A 24,190-nucleotide genomic window follows, 5' to 3' on the forward strand; every position below is an offset into this window, starting at 1 on the left:
TTTTAAAGCTATTCCTAGGTAGATAAAGACTCAACAATAAGAAATACATTGAAAATGTCAGATATAAATGTCAATTAAAAATTACAAGGAGTTCTGAAAGGTAAGGTCTGTGAGGATTGACATTCTTTGACATAGTGGAGTGTCTGTGACCAGGCCTTTGGCAAACATAGCAGGATCTATGCTGTCAGCTCATATTGTACATAAAATTAGATGCTTGTCTAATCTGAATGAGAAATACCAGGGAAATTGGAGCTGAAGCCTTGCGGTAATGTATGTGGAAGCTGAAAGCGCTCTATCTGTACTACATGATAGTCTCTAGTGACATAACAATATCTGAAAGAGTGGAGAAAAATATAAAGAAAAATAATTCAAACAAAGATATATAGCACCCTGTATACTACTGTAAAAGCTGAGAATGCAATAATCCAGCAGTCAAAGGATAAATTCTAATCCATTTATAATGTAATCCTAATTTGAGATATATGTATAAAACATTTTATATAAAAAAATACACTGTAATTAATGTTTAATTGACATTTATCATTCAAATTTAAATTTTAATCTAAATGTTATGTGGATTTGTTCCCTCTTTGCTTTGGTAATGCACAAGTGACTTTTGATACAGAGTGAAACAATCTAAAATGATCCTGGAAATTAATACAACTGTAGTAGTTGTCAACACAAAATGTAGATATTTCTCACTGAAACCACATGTCCAACACTCTAAATCATCTTGTTAAGGATCAGACTATTGCCCAAAGACTGAAACAAATTCTTTTGGGCTACCTGTTTTGAACAAATCTTTGCACAAACTACATTATTAGTCAGAATATGTGTTGATACTTTTCGTAAATCTCATTAAACAATATGGCCACAACAAGAATATATGTATAACGTTGCTGAAAATAAGGTACATGTGGGATCTTCCCTTTTATAAAATGTATATGTATGTTTGCATACACATATTGATTATTTTGTATGATCAAAAGGACAGATACTGATAATCTTGATTTCTTTACAAAGTTGGTTCACTGGTATACAGACAATTTTAAACAACTGGCTCTCCTTTTATTTTAGAATTGCCTTTTTTTTTTGTCTACTAAGAAGACTATCTTCACTTCCTGCTATTTAAATTAGCAAACAGACAACTGACTTTATGAAAACTAAATTAATTACTCTTATAAAAAGAATATTTGAGTTGTAAATTGTTGAATGTACACTATTTTCTGTTTAGACAAGGATAATTTGGTTGAATAGTAAAAAGTGATCATAAACTCCAAGACCATTCATGTCCATTTTCTAAAACTGGTTTACTAATTCTGACAGAGGAGCCCCCAAAACACAACAAAACAAAACAATTCAACAACAAACCAACAAAAAACCAAATTCTAGCATGTGTGAAATTCTACAAGCATCAGATAGCTAAACTGACCCTAAGTCTCCCAGTGTTGCAGTAAGGTCAAAACCTTTCAGCATTGTACCAGTGTGTCAAAATATGTCAACAAACCATCATACTGCAGGAAGAAGAATGACCTTTCAGTTCTTTATGTTTGGGCTGCCAATGAAACTTTGGATAGTGGGTATGCATGAACAGTTTTCCTAGCTACTTGACAAATGCAACTCCCAAGCTTTCCTCTAAATCTGGTTGTCAAACCACTAGGTTTCAACTCACTGGTACAACTTTCTAAGCCCACATACTATTGGAGACTAGTGATGCTATTATAAAAATGCATGCTTTCAATATATCCGCAAAATAATTTGCCTTTACTTCAACGAAACCGATAAAATCATTTCTTAAACATTCTTTGGATGAACAGATGTCAAACTCTTTCAAACAACTTAGTAGAAAAAAGGATTATCATTCCATTGTTCCAATTCCTAGTTTTCTCTTGTGTGATAAATCCTGATAGTCAATTTCTAATCCATGAAACAAAAACCAAACACTAAATTGTATGTGATCTGAACTGAATCCTCTAAAATCCTACCTTTCTTATCAGTCATACGCACCTTTTGGTTCCAGGGGTATGAAGTTGTACTCCATATGCTTTATGGAAATATGCTTATGAATATGACATAACTGGAATATACTTTACGCTAAATATCCCTTGTATGGTGTCATTAGAAAGTTTGTAATCTACTAAGTGTGTTCATCCTATTTGTTTGCATGTATTATTTCTATATCTGGAGTTAGGAGAATAAGATCTAAATTTGTATCAATGATGTAAACATATTAAGTGGAAGCCATTAAAGGTGCTCCAGAAAAAATCAGTTGTATATTGCCTTAGTTACTTGAAAGCCTTCCTGTGAACGTGTGGGCCAGCCCAGGGGGAGTGGAGACTAGGGGTTTTACAGTGACATGAGACCATGTCACCTGATAATGAAATCCATCTTAAATCTGGTACTTTTCCATTTAGAACGAGGGGAGGGGACCCAGAGAGACAAAAGATTTCTACCTCATGCCAAAGCTATACAAGGGGGTAGAGCAGGACAAAAGGGGCTGCCAGTCATGAGAAAACTCCTGCTTATCACCTGAGATGTCTGCTGAAACTAGGAAGGACTGTACCAAGGGAAAGGATTGCGCCCAAACTCGGAAGGAGTCTAGTCTGTGAAAGTATCAGAGGGGTAGCCGTGTGAGTCTGGATCTGTAAAAGAAGGATCCTGGATCTGTAGTCTATGAAAGAAGCTTATTGGAACATCTCTGAGAGTGAGATATTACCTGTAATCAGTTTCTTAATGTATTAGGCTTAGACTTGCGTGTTTTTGCTTTATTTTGCTTGGTGACTTACTTTGTTCTGTCTGTTATTACTTGAAACCACTTAAATCCTACTTTGTATACTTAATAAAATCACTTTTGTTTATTAATAAACCCAGAGTAAGTGATTAATACCTGGGGGAGCAACAGCTGTGCATATCTCTCTATCAGTCTTATAGAAGGTGGACAATTTATCTATTTACCCTATATAAGCTTTATACAGGGTAAAACGGGTTTACTTGGGGTTCAGGCTCCCAGAAAGGCTGAACACTGGGTGCTGGGAAAGTCCCTATTAACTGAAGCCCCTGGGCTGAGTGAATCTTAGTTTCAGTGAACTGCAGAAGCGTGGTCCAACCTCTGGGTCTGTGCTGGAGCTGACTGGAGTGCCTAACTCAGCAAGACAGGAGTGGCGGGGCGCTTGTTCTGGCAGGTGGGTTGTTCTCAGTGGTATCCCAGCTCATCAAGTAACAGTCTCGAGGGGAATCTCTGTGACTGAACCCACCACAACGGACTTCAAAGATTATTTTCATTTTACCATTATGATTATTAGATGTAAACAGGTGTTTTAATATCAGGCTTAATTTATTAATTAGAAACAAATGTCAATTTACATTTCAAAAGTGTAGGTGTTACTTTAAAAATACTTATAGGAAATTTGTTCTTATTTATTCATGTTCTCTTTTTACATATAAGCACAGGACTAAAGACATTTAGATTACAATTAAAGGGGGAAAAGAATTCATTGGAGGGAAGACTTGCTATTCATATTCAAACAGAGAAGAAGAAATGCTTCTCTCATTATGTGGAATTATCATTATTCTAATATCAGTGTCAAAGAAGACATTTTGCTAGTGTCTTCTTCATATAGTAAAGTTACTTCAGCTAATAACAGTGTCAAGTTTTCTCCTGGGACTCTCCATAAATTGTATTACAGAGTCTCGAGATGCAGTATCCAGGCTTGCAAATGATGGAAAAAGTAAATTGTTATATTTGACTTTACATGTACTTGCAGCAAGTCATCCACGATACACTTACTAATTGTTATTTAATCGGTCTCTTGTTGATATCTATGTACTTGTTAGTATACTGCAGTAGTGTCTACTAATGTTGATATAACGGATTGTTACAGTCCTTACACAAAGTAACAATGGAGTCTGTCCAGTTTCTTTAATCAAGGTGGCATTACATTCTTACTTTACAGAATAATCAACCCCAGACTCGGTAATGGGACTTCTAGATTTCTTCAGATGAACTGAAAGTATAGCACAATGAAATACAGCAATTTTCAATATTAGCAGAATTTCAAGCTGAAACAAAGCAGTATTATTGTTACAAAAGTCCAATCATCCTAATTTTGGCAACAGAACCTTAAATGTGCTTCACTTCCAACACAATAAGAAATGTTGTTCTCACTATTTTTACTATGTCAAAATGAACAGGTGCCTAGTTAATATATATAAAACAAAAATAAAATACTATCTGTTGATTGACAGGTCTAAATAAAGGGGTGCTTCTGCAGGTGACACCAGACTCAAAAGGTCAAAATTATTCTGAAGTGTTTTACTACACCTCAAAACTAGATAGGCCAGATGCCATGTACAGCACAAAAATAAATAATCACTGCAACATTGTTTCTGCAATGGTATGTTTTATTGCAAAAGGCGAATTTAACTCAGTGAGCTGCTAATGGTGAGGACTGTTGTAAGGATAATAGTGAAGGAAAACCAAGAACTACTTTTACTAAACATTCTTTAAGAGAAAATATCTTTTTATCCTAACAACATGTTGTCCCCTCCATATAAAAATTTTGTGAAGTATAAAGTAATTGTTTTTCTCTAACACTCATGCAGCTAATTATTCCATCTTCTTTTCCTACCAAGTGTGTTATCCATTTCCTTATGAATACAGAGGAAAAAATGGCCATAAACAACAGTCACTGGACAATCTAATTCCTAACATGGGGAGCCTGCTTGTTATACAATCTAGATTGAACTGGGTTCACTGTAATCTGATGTCTTGGCTGTCTTACAACTATTGAAAGTCTTCACAAATACTATGGATAAAATTTCCCTCTTTATCTTGGAGAAACGGAATTGAGATGCTTCGTTCCTCTCGCAAAACAGTTGACTACAATTTCTATTACGGTAATTATATCTTTAAGACAGACATAGATGATTTTAAATGACAATCATTACGAGAATTTGAAACAGATATTCATGCATTTTACCTTGATTCAGGAACTTTGATTCTAAAATGCAATACGTTAGACTCCCAGAATACATTTGACTCACATGGTTTAATGAAAAACACACAAATAAAAATTACCACCATTTTTTCCAGGTACGGAAATTCTTATGAGCTTTTAACTTAGTACTCATCTATGAAGAAAAATAATGGAAACCTACCTATTCCAGTAGCTCCAGAACTGGTCTTGCAGATAGGCCTGGTGGCTACATTCATCACCAAATGAAGCTTTGCTTTCAATCCAGTGAATTATATGTCCTTCAACAGCTAGGGGACAAAGCATTACTAATATAAAATGAATGCAAGCTCTGAAAATCTGACGACAACAAAGATTTGTAAAGTTCTACATTAATCAAAGCTACGATATGACTTATACTTACGGCACAGTTGTATACTTGTAAACCATCTTTCAAACATTTGCAATGAATATTTTTTGAAACAAAATCTAAGAACCACATAGTAGTGTTTACCTACAATTCTCTCAATTTAACTTTAATTACCGTGTGCTCCAAAAGTCCTTCGAATGCACTTAAGCCAGTACAAACAGTTACTCAATGAAAAAGGAGCCAAAATACTGAGGACAGAAGTACAGCTATACCCATTTCCCCCTTACTCTCCCTAATCTTAGGTGTCAGGAAAGGGGCTGGAAACACCTGGTGAATGCAGGGGCACATAGGCGAGCTACTGTAGCAGAAACTTTTCAGTGCTGTAGGTTGGGGTAGGACAGGGAGCAGACAAGCAACAGAAGCTCACCCCACAGTGTTGAAAATTATGAACCGTACATACATATATATTTCTCCCTTTTCTCTTTGGAGTCAGCAGACACTGTACCTTTGTGGGGATGTGTTCTGTGCTATTATGTAGGAAGGATATGTCAAAGAAGTGACTTTTCCGTTTTACTCCGAAGACACTGCAGTTCATGGTGTCTTCCAGGAGCAACCTTCCAACCTGTGCGCCAGTCACCATGAGAGGCCCATCTCCTGCACAAACAAGGTTTCACTCCTGAGGTTGACCAATTTTTCCAGTGGGAAGTTATGCCTATATAAGATGAGCCAGTCTCCCTCCGGGTAACCTGGGACACTGCCATGGAAGGCTTTGAAGACCTTTCTATCTGTATAGTTTTCTATAGCACCTATCACTGTGGTGTTTAGCTTACTGTAGTGCCTAAGGAATGAAACATCAAGTTTGACTTGGGGCGATGTGCTCTCAGAAGTTTGTGCTGCAAAGCCAGACAGGCTCTTGTATTCTACATCAATTATAGAATTTTAAAAAGTTTGCCTTTTTATATCTAAGTAGAGAATCACAGTTACAAGTATACATGCATTTCCATAACCTTGTCGAAGTCTGATAAGAGGGGGAGTTATTTGTCTTCCTGCCAGTCATAGATGGGGGTAAAAAAGGTACTCTACACAGCTACTGGGATACCTAGAGGCAGTGAAGCGTACAGACAGACAGCAAATCCATGGACTGTTTTAACCAATCAAAAAGGTGATGTTCCAGAGCTAGTAAGCTTTCCAAAATACTTGCCTTTCCCAACCAACATCTCCTTTAGCCTTCCAATGTTTGAACTGCAGCCAGTTGCTCTTCAGTTCATCACAGCCAGGATGTTGGATTGCTGGGAGATGGTGATGTTTGTGTTTGATATGAAAGAGATTAATAGCTAGATATTGTCTGTTTTTTGCTAGATTTTTAGTCAGTGCTGTTTCACAATCTTCTTAATAGGTTCAACAAGACTGGTGAGATGACAGATCCATGAAACTGCACAGGTGAGAGCTTTGGAAGTGAAAGAGTAGGTGTTCATTGCAACTTTATGAGTGTGGCCTGACAGCATGTAATTAAGCCATCATAGAGTAATCCTGCCAAGTGTCTGTGGTGGGACAGCAGAATATCATGGTTGAATGTATCAAATACTGTGGAGAGGTCCAGTTGTTTGAGTATGGATGCATGGCTTTTGTCCATGGTCATCTATTAGTGCCACCAGCGCCATCTCTGTTCTTGAAAACTGAGTGGGAGGAGTCCAGAACATTGAAAATATCTAAGTGGAGTGGAAGATGTCCCTTTGGATCTTTTCAAAATGCTTTCTCATAAAAGAGTGATTTCATAGTGGAGAAGAATGTTGTGTTGAGTGATTATACCTTAAATACTGGCGAGGTAATTACATGATTTAGAGTAAATGATGATAGATATCTCTCATTGAAGCAGATGTTGACAATTTTGCTAGTAAGAGTCTTAGAAGCTTGAATCACCAAGAAGGGCAAAATCTGAGTCACAGATAATGGCTCAGTTCTCATATAGTGCTTCCATGAGTTCGTGATTTTCTCTGAAAAATACATTGACATATAGTTGAAAAGGGAGGTGCCAGATTCTGAAATTGAGTTGAATAACTCTTCTTGGTTAAGGTGGTGACTCATGATTCAGCAGCTGCTATTATGGAGGAAATAGTGGGGTTGCTGGTTTGGTCAGCAGGCCTAGTGGTCTGGGCCTGCTGCCACAGTCTCTCTTTTCGTCCAGTGTGTCTGGGATCCCTGGATGGGGTTCTACTGGGTCAGCTTCCTTGTCGGTAAACCCCTGGCTCTGCCCATCCCAGAGCTAGGTGTAGGGGATTCTAAGATGAATAGGGGGACTAGGGTCCTCTGCTCTGTCTGGTCCAGGGCCCTGAAAGTATGACAGCATGGGCTGGCCTATGCTTGGTCCACCTCTAGTTCACCTTTCCTTGGGTCACTTGCTATCCCATCCAATTTCTCAGTTTGGGGTATAGCTGCTGTTTGGTTATAATCCTTTGCGCCAAACTCCCAGTCTCATGTCTGATGCAGGCAACCCTCTGGTGCCCCTGAACATGATTCTCCCTGCCTCTAGGGTGATGTCTTGAAGGAGGAGGAGGAGGAAAGATTCACAGTAAGACCTCCTCAATAAGAGCTCTTTTTCTGCCTTTCTCAGGGAAGTGCTCCTGCTAGAAATGGCTTCTCTCCTCCCCCATGCCTGAGTGGCTGGAGCTCTTTTTATACTGCTCCTTTTCGCCAGGAGCATATTCAGCAGTGCCTGAGGGGTGTAGCTTTCCTGGCCCAGTACTGTTTCAGCCTTTTCTCTGCCTCAGTGTGGGGTTTGTAGACCCCCCATAACAGAGAAGACAAAATTCTTACTTTTTCCATGGAATAGCTGTTAAGTCTGAGAATTCCTTGTGTTTGACTATCTAGATGCTTATGTGATCCTCATCACCAGTAGGATGGGAATGCTAGAACTTATCTATCAGTTTTTCTCCACTGTCACAAAATTTTCTTTCTTCCTGATTCTTCTCGGTCAGGCTATTAAGTACCCATGGAGATCTGTGGGGGCAACGAGGAGAATGTGGATGCCAAAATGAGGCAAATGAGTGGTTTCACTGATTTGCTGGATCTTCCATTCCATGGCCTTTTGGTGGGGAGGCATTACCCGTAAAGATGTTTTGGAGTTTTACTGGGTCTATGAGTTTCTGGGGATAGACCATTATAAATGGTTCTGATCTCAGCCTCAGATGGTGGTCAGTTCAGGTTTGAGGTACAGGGATGTTACTTAAGCCCCCCGGCTTTCCAAAAAACACTTCTTACAGTTATCGAGTTACTACTGCAAATCCCTAGAAACAATATTTTATATTTGTAATGTATAAAGTAAAACATGCATAATATACTATAATATTTACAGTAATATTTTATAATATAATCTAGTTTTTACTGCCTTATCATTAAGTAATGTTAACATTTTAGTATAAACACAATAAATTCTAATAGAAAAAGCTTTAAGGACTTACCTACTGGCACTTCTAAAATAAAATCTGGTGTTTTGTCATAACCCTTTGCACGAAGCTGTTCTTCAGCTGCATAGAGAACAAATACTATTGTTTATAACACTATTCTATTAACCAGACAGCAGTATAATTAATTTTCTTTTAAATAAGAGTGCAAGAATTACTAATGCAGTCATACATATCTTTCATATGTATGCAATGCTGTCTCAGATTAAATGAACCTTCTTAGCAAACCTGAAGCATGGATATAAAAATGCTTCTTTGTCGTCTCTGCATTTTTATGTCTTCATTATAAACATCATTAATTCAAGCTGTCATACAGTACTTTGTAACTGAAAAACTGTTCAAAATAAAGAAATATATTTGCTTATCGAAAGAAGAATCTCTTCACATTAGAATTAACCTGAACAGCTTTTTACTAATGCCACAAATGTACATATTCTATAGTTGCTTTCTTATTTTATATTGAAGACTGACTAAAGTTATTACAAAACTTTATCTTCCAATTGGAAAGCTATAAAAGGAAAGAGAAGACACAGATTTTTATTTCTCTTGCATTATGTAGAATTTGCCAAATTTTACAGTTCAGTAGTACATACATTTAAAAGTACATTATCTTCAAGAGTTAAGTCTGTTTGTAATTCTGTATCCTTTGTAAATACCAAAACTTCTTTTAAGCAATATCTGAAGATTTTCAGAACCATGCACAGGGAGCAAGCAAGACAAAATTGTGGAGGAAAAAATCAACCCATGCCTTAAAAAGAAAAAAAAACAAAAAACCTTCACTACTGTCTAGGTGTTGTCCTTGACTTCTAATGGCGTTAGATTGGTATTCCTGAAACACCATTTCTCCATTAGATTTTGGAGTGACCTGGTCATTCAATTCCAGACATGGCTTTCTGTCTTCACCCAACCTCAACTAATTGCACAACCAAGTAACAAGGAAGGCTGTGTGGACTCTTAACATCTACTGGGCTGTTGACATTGTCATGCATCCCATTCGCCTTTCTGCATCACCTTTGATTAAAATTAATGGCCCATTCCCACAATTGGGTAGCTTATTTCCAATCCATTTATCAGCCTAGGACAGTGGTTTCATGGCAAATGTTCAGAACTCTGTTTTAGAACACTTTGTGCATATCCTGAAAGGTCAGCACTTTGAGATGAAAGAACATTTTAATGACAAGAACAACGTTTAGATTTTTAAGGATACATTTGTTAAAGGTTGTGAAAAACAAGAGTCTGAAGTTAATTTTTCAGCTGCCGAACTAGAAGTTATAGTAAAACCTCACTAATTTGCACTAAGACTAGGATATCCATTGGGGTAGTTATGAATTAGTGTGTAAGTGAACAACCAAAAGAAGGGGGAAAATGCACAACTAGATGTACTTCATTCATTTTGACGTGTACTAATAAGTGTACTCTAGTACAGGGGTCGGCAATCTTTCAGAAGTGGTGAGTTGAGTCTTCATTTATTCACTCTAATTTAAGGTTTCACGTGCCAGTAATACTTTTTAGCGTTTTTAGAAGGTCTCTTTCTATAAGTCTTTAACATATAACTAAACTATTATTGTATGTAAAGTAAATAAGGTTTTTAAAATGTTTAAGAAGCTTCATTTAAAATTAAATTAAAATGCAGAGCCCCCCCGGACCGGTGGCCAGGACCCGGGCAGTGTGAGTGCCACTGAAAATCAGCTCGCATGCTGCCTTTGGCATGCATGCCATAGGTTGCCTACCCCTGCTCTAGTATATTGTAAAAATAAGTGTTAGTAATACAGCACCTCACTATAGTGACGTATCAGCTATTAAGCCTTGGTAGGTGTTATAGAGCAAAAGCTAGTGTTTTTTTTTTTAACCCAGATATAAAATATATGGATGAGAGATGGGCAGATTAACAAAGCTTTACTTTATGTTAATCTCTGAAACCCATTTTGAGTCACACCATAACAACACGATAAATCAATATTCTGAACAATTTCCTCATCCTGATAGGAGTGAAGAATAGGATAACCGTTGCCTACTCCTAACTGCTGATTCTAATGATTGAAAATAGTTAAAAAAGAGGCTCGGATGCTTTGGTTAAAACTTCATTCATCTTAAAACCGCAGTATTATTGAACAGATTTGACATTAACCAAAGAGAAAATAATATTAGACTGTATCTTAAGATGTATTTTAAAACTTCATATCTGCACAAAAAATAAAAAAATCCCCATACTAGGCATCAATATGTTAAACAATAAAAATACCATTTATTTAAATATTTTTGGATGTTTTCTTCATTTTCAAACACAACACAGAATACAAAGTGTACAGTGCTCACTTTACATTTATTTTTTATTATAATATCTGCACGATAAAAATAAAAGAAATAGTATTTTTCACAATATAATACAAGTACTGTAGTGCAAATCTTTATCATGAAAGTTGAATTTACAAATGTAGAATTATGTACAAAAATAACTGCATTCAAAAATAAAACAATGTAAAACTTTAAAGCCTACTAGTCCAATCAGTCCTACTTCTTGTTCAGCCAATCGCTCTGAGAAACAAATTTGTTTACATTTAGAGGTGATAATGCTGTCTGCTTCTTGTTTACAATGTCACCTGAAAGTGAGAACAGGTGTTCCCATGGCACTGTTGTAGCCAGCGTCACAAGATATTTATGTGCCAGATGCACTAAAGATTCATATGTTCCTTCATGCTTCAACCACCATTCCAGAGGACGTGTGTCCATGCTGATGATGGGATCTGCTCAATAATGATCCAAAGCAGTATGGACTGATGCATGTTCATTTTTATCATCCCAGTCAGATGCCACCAGCAGAAGGTTGATTTTCTTTTTTGGTGGTTTGGGTTCTGTAGTTTCCGCATCAGAGTGTTGCTCTTTTAAGACTTCTGAAAACATGCTCCACACCTTGTCCCTCTCAGATTTTGGAAGGCACTTCAGATTCTTAAACCTTGGGTCAAGTCCTGCAGTTATTTTTAGAAATCTCACATTGGTACCTTCTTTGTATTTTGTGAAATCTGCAGTGATAGTGTTCTTAAAATGAACAAATGTTCTGGGTCATCAAATGAGACTGCTAGAACATGAAATATATGGCAGAATGCGGGTAAAACAGAGCAGGAGACATTCAATTCTCTTCCAAGGAGTTCAGTCACAAATTTAATTAACGCATTATTTTTTTAAAATGAGTGTCATCAGCATGAAAGCACGTCCTCTGGAATGGTGGCTGAAGCATGAAGGGGCATACGAATGTTTAGCATATCTGGCACGTAAATACGTTGCAATGCCTGCTACAAAAGTGACATGTGAACGCCCGTTCTTAAGCGGGCATTATCCCCCATAAATATAAACAAACTTATTTGTCTTAGTAATAAATTGAAAGAAAAAAGACAACCACTTAACACACCTTAAACCTTAAGTGAGCTTATATAAATATTTTAAATATATACCATAATTTCCTTTATTTATATCTTTATATACTGATGAGATAATCCCTTCTAGAAATGCTAAAATTTTGTATTTGACAGCACAAATTACATACAGCTTATTTTTATTTTTTAAAAGGTAACCTGAAGTCTATCATAGGTCATGATTCATTAAAAATTAAGTCTGATTTGCGTGCTACAGAAGTTTATACAAGGCCACAAAAATGAATCATTTGGGTCGAAGGATTCTTTAGTGAGTCATCTAGTCCATTCCCTTGTATCATGCCAGGATTGATTTCATTAAACATACTTGTTAGATGAGTGTCAAGTCTAGCCTTGAATTTTTCAGTGAAGGTGATTCCACAAGCTTCCCAGGCAGATTGTTCCTGTACTTAGCAGTTCCTATAATTATGAAAAAAGAAAAGAAGTACTGATGGCACCTCAGAGACTAACAAATTTATCTGAGCATAAGCTTAAGCATAAATTTGTTAGTCTCTAAGGTGCCACAAGTACTCCTTTTCTTTTTGCGAATACAGACTAACACGGCTGCTACTCTGAAACCTATAATTATGAATTTTTTCTCGTATTTAATTTCATCTTCCCAACTGCAGCTTAAGCCTATTACTACTAGTTCTGCCCTTATTCATTAGCAGGAATAACTGGCCACTGACATTTTCATGACATCTCCTTTTACATATGTAATTAGTTATTCCTGCCCTCAGACATCTTTACTCTAAACTGAAAAAGGTCCACTACTCTAAACTCTCTTCTGTGTCATATTTTCAAATGCTTAATGATTTATTATTCTCTTAAATTTCTCAAATTTGTTCAAGATGTCCAAAATACTAACCTGTGTGTAGTAGGTGCTATACAGTGTGTAATTACAATCCCCTCCCCCCAAAAAGAGGTTAGGTTAAAGAATTTATTGTTAAAAACAACAAAAAACCCTTTAATTGTATATTTAAAAAAATTTAGGGTATGTGTATACGGGCTCACCCAACCTTAATGGACTCAGGGAAGGAGTGGGAGTCTCTTATGGACAGTCCTCGACAGGGATCTGTCCTTGTGCCACGAGAGTGTCCCTTACTCTCATGGGAAGCCCTGCAGAAGAGTCTTTGGGCTTAGACATGGAGGGCTCTGCTTCTTAAGCACGTGCTTAGAAGGCCACTGTTCATTTGGTTAGGCCAATGTACGGCGGTCTTCTTGGCCTGGATCAGAGAGGGGCTTCATAGCCTTCCCCATTAAGTATTTTCTAAGGCAAAGCTCACAAGCTTTGTGAGTACTCTGTGGAACAGAGCGACAAATGCTGCACTTTGCTGAAATGTGTGTCTCACCCAGACAGCAGTGGCAGCATTGGTGTTCATCACTGATGGAGTAGGATCTAGGGCAGGCAATATAGTTTTTGAAACCCAGAAGTCTGGGCATAGTTTCTGACCATGGGGAGGGAGTCCCCGATCCAGGGAAACAAACCGCACTAACTACACTTAAGACTAACTGAACTAAGTTAAAGAATAACTATTTACAATCTTACAGGTTTTCTGAAAGGCTGAAGCAAGAGAAGACACTGGATTCTGACTCAGACTATGTAGCGGTAAGAAAGAACTGATAGGCCATTGATCTGCACTGCTTCTTTTACCCTCACTTGGGAGGACAAGGAGATCTACTGCACACGTATGGGCCAACAAACACTGCTTGTTAAAATCTCTGGACTCATGTGCATGTTGAACATACACACCCACATGTGGAGTACATACAGGGACCAACACTCAAAAAAGAACTGTGTATTTTTTAAAAAATTCAGAAACTTGGCAAATTTATCATTAAGTTCACTGCACCAACTTTAACATTGCACCATATTCCTGCCCACCATCTTCAGGTGGGAGACCTTCATGAGATGCCACAAAACTCAAGTCTATCCCACGGAGTAATGAATTAATTCCCACTGTTTGGTGTTTAATTGTTCGCTGATATCATCTGTGCCCACCATTCCAGTGGATACACACAGTATATTGGGGAAAAGGGCAGTAGGGAGATGCAATGATCAAATCTCTTCTCTGCATTGGAAAGGTGCCAGGGGATTTGAGACTTGAAACATGTGTTCTTGGTATCTGCAACCTGCACAAGATACGTGATTTATAGGGGACACCAGCATCCTGCCTGTGCAACAAGCAGGACCCAGATAGATTAAGCAGAAGAGCAGGAGACGCACTGTATGCATCTTGTGACTTGTGGGTACATATGACTTGATGACTGACTGGAGGGAAAATAGTGGGGCAGGAAAAAGCTGGCAGCTGCATGCCTAAGTAAAGCCACACTCAGATGTATGGATCAGTGACCAATGTGTAGAGTGGACTAGATGAAGGTAAATCTCTGGACTTTATGTGGAGGTCAAAACGACAAACAGGAGAGAATCAGTGTAATTTCAAACCCATAAATAAGGTTAAGATTTTGTCATGGGTATTTTTAGTAAAGTCAGGGACAGGTCGCAGTCAATAAACAAAAATTAATGGAAGCCCCATGACCTGTCCCTGACTTTTACTAAAAATACAACCGGTGGGGGAGGGAGGGCTAACAGTCAGAGCCCCGCCGAGGGCTGACCACTGTGCACCTCTCCAGCTCCTTCTTCTGCAGTGGGGGCAGACAGCTTCTCCAGCCCCGCTGCTCTGGCAGGGGCTGAAGCCAAAAAAGTCAGAGGTCCATTAAAGTCACAGAATCCATGACCTCCATGATAAAATCATATCCTTACCCATAAATAATACAGCATATTAGGTTTGTGGAAGATGTGGGGGAATGTTGTCTCTGATTCATATTTGAAAGGTAAGCTGAGGTATGTAGTTTCTGGCCTGCTGGAAGAGGATTGGCTGGATATAGGGTCAGGGTATATTGTCTCAACATTAATCCCCTTAATGACATTTTTTGTTTCTTGTTTTTTTAAGCAGAAAACTAGTTTTGTAAGCTCATAACTCAACAATGGCTGAACAGATTAGAACAGTATTTTATAATTTATGTTCATGAGTCACAAGCTCGTTGGTAGAAATTATAACCTCCATGAAGCCCTGACTGTGACCCCCCAAAGAGGTAAAAAAGAAACCAAGTAGGTAAAATGTTGGTTGCAAAAAATTTGACAAAAATTGCATGTTTCAGCAGTCATGAAACTTTTTGACTAATTTTGCCATTATGTAGATATTTGTTTGTGATAATGTTTGTGCCTTATGTTCCCTATAGGCAATATGGTCTAACTAATGGAGCACAGGACTGGTGATTAGGAAATCTTAAATTTGTATTTCCACCTCTGCTACTGCCACTTGACACTTCGCACTCATATAGCCCTTTACTAGCTATACCCATTTTACAGACTGGAAAAAGAGCTATTTTGTGACTAATTTAGTGGACTGGGAGTCAAGATATGATTCTAATCCCATTTCTAGCACGGATTTACTATGTGACTTTGGGCATCTAATGTAACATATTATTTTGTAGGACTGAGGGCTGGCTTATAATAAATGCTGTCTTGTATCTTAACTTTGGCATTATTCTAACTCCACAGCGGTTGAAATGACTATATTAATTGCCTCACTTGGTTTGCTTATAGTACTCCTATTAATATAACCAAGAAAACCCCAAGAAAGTATGTGCCTTTTTTGTGATAGCATAGCATTATCCAGTTTATCAATTTAAAATGATCAAGTCCTTCTCTTTAATAATTACTGTCTGGCCAGTAATCCTTTGGCTCTATATTTGCATATAATGATTTAATCTTATTCTACTGATTTCAGTTCATTGTTTAATATGCCAATATTGTGCTGTATTTTAATTATTTCTCAACTGCTCGTGATTTCTTCACCTATTCTACTCATCCATGAATATACACAACCCATATACTCTTCATTTCATCCTTCAAATTGTTAATACAAATACTGGTACTTAAAAATATAGGACTCACTTGCCTATTGGTACCACCAAACAAGTTAAAAAAAGCAGTATACATTTTTTAAGTCATACAAGAGAAATGTAAAAAAATGGAAGAGTCACTGAAATGATCATTTAGTAAAGAGTCTTAAAAAAAAAGCGGCTTTATACACAAGTATGAAAAGTAGCACCATCTTGTCTTTTACATAAAACTGGAAACATCTAACATCCTGGAAATACAGTACCAATATAATCTAAAATAGTATATTTACTCCCCAGTACTTCTTGACTTTGTCAGTTATGAACAACCTTTTTTCCATACCCTGTCTTTAATGTCACTTGTAAGATGTTTCTATTTGTTTTTATTATTAATAATTAGTATTATTACTACTAATACTACAGTAATTACAAGCCAGAGCCAAAATTAGTACTGAGCCTTTCCAGACCCAAACCACTAAGTTCCTAAGTTTGATTTTAAAAACATTGTAAGTTTCATGTTCCACTAGAGCAGTAGTTCCCAAACTGGGGTTCGCAAAATGCTACTGGGGGTTCTCAGGGAAAAATTCCCTAATGGTGGAAAGAGCTGTCCCTAGGAACTCCGGGCAGCATGAGGCCAGCAGCCCGGAGCCCCTGGACTTCCAAGAACTAAGCAGATCAAAGCAAGCATTTCTATCACATGAGGAGATTTAAACTTAAGACTCCTTATAAGAAATGGAAAGGGAGTTGGATATTTTTTGCTGTTTTTAAAATTAAATAGGCAGCTAATATTGTTTTTAAAATTATTATGAAGAACAAGTTTAAGCTTTGTTGTAAGTGCATTGTTTGCCTGGGCTGTTCAAGACCTGAATGCTTGTGTAGGAGGAACTCTGAGTTGGCTTCTTAAATACCTTCATGCTGTTTCACATCCGATACTCCTTGATGAAACATAGGAGCCTTGTCTTATAACAGGCTTATTCAAAGTGATACAAGCTACGAAAGTGAGATCTTGGAAGAATGTTGCTGTTTTCATAATGTAATAAAAATACTGTAATGATAAATAATAATTAATAATAAATAGTGTGTAATAAGCATGTCATAAAAACAAATTTTATATTTCCAAGATCACTGCTTTTGTAATTTATAATCTGGTAAAGGAGAAAATCCCTGGAAATACGCGGAGGGAGTATTTAGGAGGGGGTTTGCGAGACATAATATTTTAGTGAAAGGGGTTCACAGGTTGTTAAAGTTTGGGAACCACTGCACTAAAGTCACATAACCCACATTTCTTTAATTTCCCTAAGTTTATGTTATATGAAACCATACTACATGGCTTACTAAAATTGATACACTATGTCCTAAGAAATTCCTGTATCTACTATTACTATTCCTTTATCTACTACTAATTGTTATCCTACCACAGAAAGAAACTAAATCTGGCATGACTTGCTTTTGGATAAATCCATAATACTTACTATTTATCAATTAAGCTATTTTCTGTTCCTTTTTGTAAAAGTTAGGACATTATTTGTTCAAAAGAGGTATTAGTGTTAGGTGAAACTAATACATGTGTTGTATTATCTTTCTACATAAGAAATCTCTTTGAAGAATACAACATTTTACTATAGAACTAGGTTGCAGCTGTCTTATTTTGATATAATGTCACCACAGAAGGAATTCCAGATATAAGAAACTATCATAATTTATTATCACGATAATTCTTTAAATGCTAACCACTATAATTAATATTACTGTACCATGTTTAATACTTTTTAACAGATAGAAAATTAAATCATCTTCTAATATCTAAGTGAACATTTTCCAAAATAAATTCTTAAAATGACTTGAAAGATGGAAAGGTGGAAAGATTCAGCGCATTAGTTCAAAAATATCAGAAACCGCACTTACAGATAAACAAGTGAACTCTTCTGGCAGTTCTTTAATACATAAAGCATTTTGCAACTAATATTTCTTATCCTTCCTTCTAAGTCTCATATGGCCTAGATTATGGCTAATATCTCATGACACCAAAAGTAATACTGCAGCAGATATTAAAGCATTTTTTTCAGCTACTTATTCTATAAAATATTAATTGCAAGCCTGTGCATGTGCTGTATATATAGGGTATTAGGTAACTGAGTTCCTGCTCAGTTCTAAATCAATAAAAGATAACATGTACAGCATCAACCATTTTTTACTCTTCCTTTACATAATACAGCATGTGTTGAGGTCTCTTTTTTTTCCCCTTAAGTAAACAGTCACTGAGATCTTTGAAGCTAACGTATCATAGGTTAGATACTATAGATTCTTACCTAAGAAAGAGAGATTTTTCTCCAGCAGCATTTCTCGCAGCAGGACTTCATGCTCATGCCCAATAGCACTGATGGATTTAAGTTAAGGAAAAAGTGCTATATGTTTGGAATGAAACTAAATTCAGAACACTGTTACAGCTAGAATATAATGCCCCACATCATCAGGAGTGACCAGTGATTTGTACTTAGTGCTTTTTAAAAACCAAGGCCCTTTATGGTGTGTCAAGTTGGGTACACAAAAACGGAGGCACCCAAAATCACCAGTCAGTTTTGAAAATTTATACTAGTCTTTAAGTAGAAATAAAATAAAAAAAAAAAACCTCACACAAATGACAAAAGGCAGGTATCATCATAAACAACTTTCTTCAATATAACCAAGAGTAGTACTTTATCTTCCTTCCATTTTCTTCTCCAAAAGAGCAAAGCGTGAGACTAAAATGAGTGCCTTTATAGCTGGAAATTTTGGGCCTGATCTTTGGCTTTGTACTCAAGACTCTAACTGAAGTCAATGGGAGTTTTGCCTAAGTCATAAACCACAATAAATTGGATAATAATTGAACAATTTAAGATTTTGTTCTTTAAATACTGAAACTTTTTACACTTAAAGATATACTCTGAAACCATCTGGTGTATCTCACTATACCAAAACAGCCTTTTAATTGATTTTCAGTTATATGAAAAATCAGTATTTCTCACAAGGTGAAATAAAATATTTCAGTGTAGTGTCTCCAATCCTTCTGATTCCATAGACAGCCCATTGATCTGTACTTGGTATTATCACTAAAAAGTACAAGGTCACAACTTTAGATGTCTCCAGTCTCTTTGCTCGGGGTAAAATCTAGCACTTCAAAGTTCTAGTTGATTGGAAATTTTGTAAAGGAGAATCTGTAAATGAAACTTAAAAACAACTACAATGCATAATTTGTTTAGGATATCTTATACAAAGTGATAAACTGCAGAATTTACCACCATTATAATTAATTACTCTAACTTTTACCAGCACTAACTGCTGAACTGCAAAAAAGCCAATCATAAGGAATCACTTTACATATATACATCATTGTCTCTACCAATTGAAAGCATGTACTACATTAAACTATACTGGCAGTGACAGAACCAAAAAAGGAAAATGAATGATGGCAAAAATATAAGACAAATACTGCAAACAGAATTGATAATGCACCATAAGCAGAAACACTTAGCCTTAGTCTATAATAATACCTATTATTGATGAATAGCAGTGACCATGGGGCAAAACTTTTAAATAACCTCACAAGCCATTTTCTGCTCATGCAATCCAACAGCCTAGTTTCCCGTAAGCATCTGAACTATTACTGAAAAATAGCCTCCTGGCATTTACAAAGAGGTAGACTTCATACTTTAGTCCATGCATATATAATTAGATAGTTATATTTAAAATCAATATGCAATCCTTCAGAAGACATTATGCTTTTAAAACCTTAACTTTAAATTGATTTTTAACTATTTCATGTGCCTTAAAATTAGCATCTAATTCAGCAACATACACTCTCAGATAATGCATTCACACAGCTAAATATCACCAAACTTTACTGTAACAATCTTCAGTTGACAAACTTTTTATGTTTCCTAATAATGCCATCATTTTTTGTGCAAGCTGATTTGAAATGCGGGGGGAAAAACACACTACAGATTACAGAAAAATGCACTATTTCTTAACAATTTAATATAAAGCAGAGATATGCAGTATAATGCACCATTTTTATAAAATAAAGTTAGTTTTTACAGCTCAGAAGCATCTATTCAGATTCTTCATAAAAAGAATACAACCTCATGTACCTAATTTAACAGACCTTATGATTAATGATCCTTTAAAAGATAGGATGATGTTTAATGAATACACCTATGTATAATTGTACTTAATGTTACAGTGAACCTCAAAGAATATACCATACAAATAGAATTTGACCCAAACATGCTTTCATTAAAGTTAATGGGAGCAGGATTGGGCCTTTACTATATACCACACAAAGTAAATCTGAGGAAAAAAGTGGCAGGAAATGAGGCAATTTTTTTTCAGGAAATGCAAACACTATGACTGCAAAGTGTATTGGGGGTGTAAGAAGAAATATCTCCTTTAATACGTATGAACAGTGAATACATTTTTTCTCCATGTTTAACTGCTGGGAACCATCGTGGCTCCCCTTCCCTCCTAATACAGGGTGAAATTCTCACCTCCTCCAAAACCTTATTGAAATTTGTACAGAGAACTCTCTAGGACTAAGGGGAGGAAATCCACTCACCATCCTGCAGACTGGATACAAGGCCACAAACTGAAGGTTTCTCTTCCAACCATGGGCTGAAATAGATCAGCAACCCTTTATGCCCAATAAAGTGCTTTTGGGCCAGTGAATCTGCACAAGAGTGGCACCTTCCCAATACAATCCTTCATCCTCATCTATTCAGGCCTGTATAGAATCCCCAGTCTGCTGCAACCACTGAGAGCTGACTCTTCCTCCACAGTACTCTGCTCATTGTGGAGATACCTCCGACACTCTCTCCCACTTTCAAAAATAGTTTTATTTCCTATACCTTATGCTCTACTTTCCTTGAAGAAGAGGAGAAAAGAGCTGCACGGGAATGTCAGATACAGCATTTAAAATTTAAATCAGAACTTGAAAAGCACTTCAAAAAATCCAAAGGAAACATCAAATTAGTTAAGAATATTGCAATACTGGACAGTGGCACTTTAATGGCTTTATATGAATCACAATATGATTTCATCTCACCAAAAACAAGAGGGTTTCAAATAAGCATATGTATGTACAGCCTCTGAACTGATAACTTCCCTTGGCCTATCTGATTTTAGTTAAACGGCATAAGAGAAAGGACTGCAGTGACCCTCTACTTGATTGAATGTAAAATAGAGGAGTATGAAATGTGTTTTGTGAAGTGGAACTTTATGTCAGGTTAAAGCTAGACATATCTCCTCCACAGAGTCTAAGCTCGTCAATTGTGCACCTAAAATTTTATGGGAAAGGATACTGTTTGATGCAGTCCACCAGTGGTCCATAACAACAGTCATTCACAGTACACTGCAGACAAATAAGAGTAGTAGTATAGTGATGGTCAACTACAAATCTATTACAGTTAAACAGTATGCTAAAAACAGTAATTACTTTGCCTCAAAAAGGTTATCAAAGGCTGTTCGGATATAATCACAGAAAACAAAAATTGCATGCTTTTTATTCACTATAAAAGCAAGCTATTAAAAAGTGAAATGATCTTCTCACAAATATTGCATTGCCATTTATGGTGCACCCTGACCTTAGTGATAGTTTATGATGACAGTAATTAAATGAGGTTTAAAATCTTTTACTCTGCTCGACAGAGAACAGCACTGCCACTGAAAAAAGATGGCTGTGATTAATACCTGATAGACCTGATTTGCTAGAACTCCATCTGGAATCTGAGAAGGGTCCCGCAGCATACTATTTATAAGAGTCTTGGAGGCTATGGAAGAAAAAGAAAATTGTTAGCTCAGTATGAACATATCATTAACCAGTTGTCAAAAAAAGTGAAACATACTTTTTAAAAGGAAAATGTTGGCTACACTGACAAAACAAGGTTACTTACCTGTAACTGAAGATTCTTCAAGATGTGTGGTCCCTATCTGTATGCCATTGAAGATTATGCACATATGCTATGCCCCCAGAGCTGGAGCTTTTGAAAGTAGTACTGTTTGGGGGTCCATGCATGTGCCCTGTGCTGCCTCATGGTCTTGCACAAGGCCATAAAGGGTGTGGCCACCAGCGTCTACAGTTCCTTCTCTACTGCAGAGCTGTTGAATCCGTAGCAGAGGGGAAGGAGGATGGGTTTGGAATAAAGATTGGGACCACACATCTCGAAGAACCTTCAGTTACAGGTTAGTAACCTCATTTTCTTCCCTATTGTATTCTACTGAGGTTGATTAACAAGCAGTACCTATGTGGGAAGATAGCCCAAGGAGATTATGGAATGGAGGATTGCTGCTCTGAACGAATTATTTTTCACAGAATCATGCACTAGAGCATGGTGTGTACAGAACTCCACATGGCCACCTTGAATACGTCTGTGAAGGACACCTGTGGAGTGCCGCTCTAGTTGATGCTTGAGCTCTAGTGGAATGGGCCCTTCACAAGGGTATGGTTCTGCTAATTGATAAGCAGCGCATAATGCACCCTGAAACTCACCTGGAGATTCTCTGGGTGGAAATGGCTTGCCTTTTCATTCTCTCCGCTATAGCAATGAAAAGACAAGGAAATTTCCAAAAGGGCTTTGTCCGCTCAAGATAAAAAGTCAATGCCCTTCGAACATCTAATGAGTGAGGCATGAGGATTGGGGAAGAAGGTAGGTAAACGTATTGGTTGACTGAGGTGGAATAAGCTTTCGTGGGTAAAAAAACATGCATCTGAAGAAGTGGGTTTTTTTACCCACGAAAGCTTATGCCCTAATAAATCTGTTAGTCTTTAAGGTGCCACTGGACTCCTCGCTGTTTTTGTGGATACAGACTAACACGGCTACCCCTCTGATACTTGGTGCCATGCTTATGTGCATGCTTCCTTGGTTAATGGCTAAGTTCTGGTGTGGGGTCCTTAGCACTGGTACCAGCAGAGCCTGACGGAGGTTCCACAGCAGGGGCGCTCTTTGACTGTTCAGGCTGATGTATGGGGATGGGAGGGAGGGTTCCCCAACCAGGATCCAATGCCAATCCCCTGGCAATCTCCATAAGTTGTTTCCTGCAAGGGAGAGTCCAGTTCTCCTGAGTATGGGCAGGAAAGGATGTGAAGTGGGTGCGATGTGGGCTTCCCTCAAGCAGCACAAGCAACACTGGTGCTTATCGCTGATGGAAAACGAGTGAGGGCAGGAGGTACAGGTTTTGAACCTCAGCATCTCTGGCATATACTGGAGGTGGGGAGGGGTTTAAAGTTTGGCAGGAAACACTGCTGAAGCGGTGTCCCAAGTCCTAACTCAGGTACGAAGGGAAGAATCAAAAAACAAAAACAGAACAAATAAGAAATCTAAACTCTGAACAGCACTAAAGATAGTTTTGGGAAGTACGTCACAAGGACATTAGAAGTAGAAGCTCTGACTTAGACTATGTGGCGGTGAGAAGGAACTGGAGACGCTAGTGGCCCGCCGTGCCCTTTATCGCCTTAGGCAAGACCACAAGGTGGCACAGGGTGCATTCACAGACCACCAAAGAGTACTACTTTCAAAAGCTCTGGGTGCACGTGCATGACCCTCAGTGGAATACAACAGAGACAATCATTCGAAGAACTCTTGATTACACAACAAGCAGTTGCAAGTATATTCCCCTCCATTTGCTAGTCACTTATCCATTCACATATGATCGAACTCTGATAATCTCAGAACCACAAAGGTATGTTATAAACACAGGGCCAAATTTTGCCTTCAGTTACACTTATGCAACCCCGTGCTCAAAAGCATTATGCACAGGAATATTTCCTAGAAAAAACAGCTTAGATTTTTTAAAAGTATGAGGTTAGGATTAGAGGAGAAAGATACGCAGAGCTTCAAACAGGTGTTAAATACACTAAAGATGTTGTCTGAACAGTTTTAGTGGTAGTTAGGGACCTGAAGATTCCACTTTGGTAGTTTTCAGGTTTTTGCTGCATTTGTTCAGCATCAGCACACTTATTTGCTTTTACCCAAAAATATGCTATTCTAAATTCAGAAACAATAAATGAATAAATAAAGTCTCCCAAGCACTCTTCTTAGTCTTTTGTTATTTTTTCATACTGTA

General features: G+C 37.3%; 1 protein-coding gene across 10 annotated transcripts in view; it reads right to left on the reverse strand.

The window, feature by feature from the left end:
- CDIN1 (CDAN1 interacting nuclease 1) overlaps positions 1 to 24,190 on the reverse strand; it is a 188,012-nt gene that overhangs the window by 88,788 nt on the left and 75,034 nt on the right. For 5 of the 10 annotated variants that reach the window (XR_012159482.2, XM_073348877.1, XM_073348874.1 and 2 more), the window contains exons 6-10: positions 21,818 to 21,897; positions 21,430 to 21,479; positions 18,406 to 18,473; positions 8,781 to 8,846; positions 5,158 to 5,281 (exon numbers count right to left, since the gene is read on the reverse strand). Coding sequence is in view for 9 of the 10 variants with exons in the window: in XM_073348877.1 (XP_073204978.1) it covers positions 5,158 to 5,281; positions 8,781 to 8,846; positions 18,406 to 18,473; positions 21,430 to 21,479; positions 21,818 to 21,897 (388 nt within the window). In the remaining variant the exon portion in view is untranslated. Of the gene's footprint in view, positions 1 to 3,549; positions 4,005 to 5,157; positions 5,282 to 8,780; positions 8,847 to 18,405; positions 18,474 to 21,429; positions 21,480 to 21,817; positions 21,898 to 24,190 lie in introns of those variants that run through there. The other 5 variants (XM_073348878.1, XM_073348876.1, XM_073348875.2 and 2 more) reach the window with 2 other exon arrangements.

The sequence above is a fragment of the Lepidochelys kempii genome, chromosome 6, assembly GCF_965140285.1.
Source record: "Lepidochelys kempii isolate rLepKem1 chromosome 6, rLepKem1.hap1, whole genome shotgun sequence".
Lineage (NCBI taxonomy): Eukaryota > Metazoa > Chordata > Testudines > Cheloniidae > Lepidochelys > Lepidochelys kempii.